This window comes from Carlito syrichta, unplaced genomic scaffold (genome assembly GCF_000164805.1).
Source record: "Carlito syrichta isolate Samal-C Ts95f unplaced genomic scaffold, Tarsius_syrichta-2.0.1 Scaffold271147, whole genome shotgun sequence".
NCBI classification, from domain to species: domain Eukaryota; kingdom Metazoa; phylum Chordata; class Mammalia; order Primates; family Tarsiidae; genus Carlito; species Carlito syrichta.
The window spans coordinates 69-1,341 of NW_007215243.1; the positions used below are offsets into that span (position 1 = coordinate 69).

Consider the following 1,273-nt stretch of genomic DNA (forward strand, 5'->3'; position numbering starts at 1 on the left):
GACCTCAACTTCCTCATCTGTGAGACAGGATGAGACTCTGGGCACTGCTGAGTCCTAGGACTGTTGTGACAATGCTGGATACTACAAGAAGGGCATGTTCATGGCCAGCCTCAGTGGCTCATGCCTGTTACCCCAACACTTTGGGAGGCCAAGGTGGGAGGATTGCTTGAGCTTACCAGCCTGGGTAACACAGTGAGACTTTGTCTCTACAAAAATATTTTTTAAATAATTAAAAACAAAAGAAGGCATGTTCATTGAAAGATTTTATTGTTTTGAAAGTAAAACTTATCCAAAGTGTTGGACTATTTGCTGTGCAATTTTTATGACGGCTAGCATTGCTTCAGTTCTTCGTTTTATTTTGTTTTGCCTCATTTTCCTATTTCCCTTTTCCCTCCTTTCTTCACAGACAGCCTGAGCCATGTGTTTCAGTGGCTGGGGTTCAGCGTAAGCAAACATGACAACCTGACTAAAGCTTGCCTGGAGAAGGTTCTAGAGAAGTATAAGAGTCACCCGGACCACGCTGGTGCAGACTGCTTCGTGTTCTGTGTGCTGACCCATGGGAACCTCGGGACGGTCTACTCTACAGATGAGGCCCCCATCCCCATTCGGGAGATCATGTCATATTTCACAGCCCAGCAATGCCCCGGATTGGCTAAAAAACCGAAACTCTTTTTTATCCAGGCCTGTCAAGGTAGTGAGATACAACCATATGTGTCCATTGAAGCAGATGCCGTGAACCCTGAGAACACAGAACAGTGTTCTATTGGGGACAGTATTCCCACTGAGGCAGATTTCTTGCTTGGTCTGGCCACTGTCCCAGGCTACAAGTCCTTTCGGCACAAGAAGGAAGGCAGCTGGTACATTCAGTCTCTGTGTAGTCATCTGAAGAAGTTGGTGCCAAGGTGAGAGTTCTGAGTTGTTGTATCCACCTGTCTGTTCATCTGTCCATCCACTTATCTGTCACCTTCCTGCTTATCTATCCATCCATCCACCCACTCACTCACCCATCCATCCACTTATGTCCATTCACTCGTCCACCCACCGTTTGTCCATCCAACCACCCGTCCATTCATTCAACCATCTGCCCATTCATCCATCTGCCCACTCGCCTACCATCTACCCATCTACCCATCCAACAACCTTGTATTGACAGCAGCATGGATCTGAAGAGGAAGATACAGAATAAAAAAAAGACACAGTTGCTGCCCTCAAGTTGCTTACAAGCTAGAAGGGTAGACACACGAGTAGATGGGATAGAGCCTCCCAGGTGGTC

At 47.1% G+C, this 1,273-nt stretch overlaps 1 protein-coding gene across 1 annotated transcript; it reads left to right on the forward strand.

Moving 5' to 3' along the window:
• Nucleotides 1-406: 406 nt before the first annotated feature.
• Nucleotides 407-906, forward strand: LOC103254144 (caspase-10-like; the record flags this gene model as incomplete). Its single annotated transcript, XM_008052289.1, has 1 exon — nt 407-906. A coding segment is annotated over one exon (500 nt), but the record flags the coding sequence as incomplete, so codon positions are not given.
• Between the last annotated feature and the right edge of the window lie 367 nt (nt 907-1,273).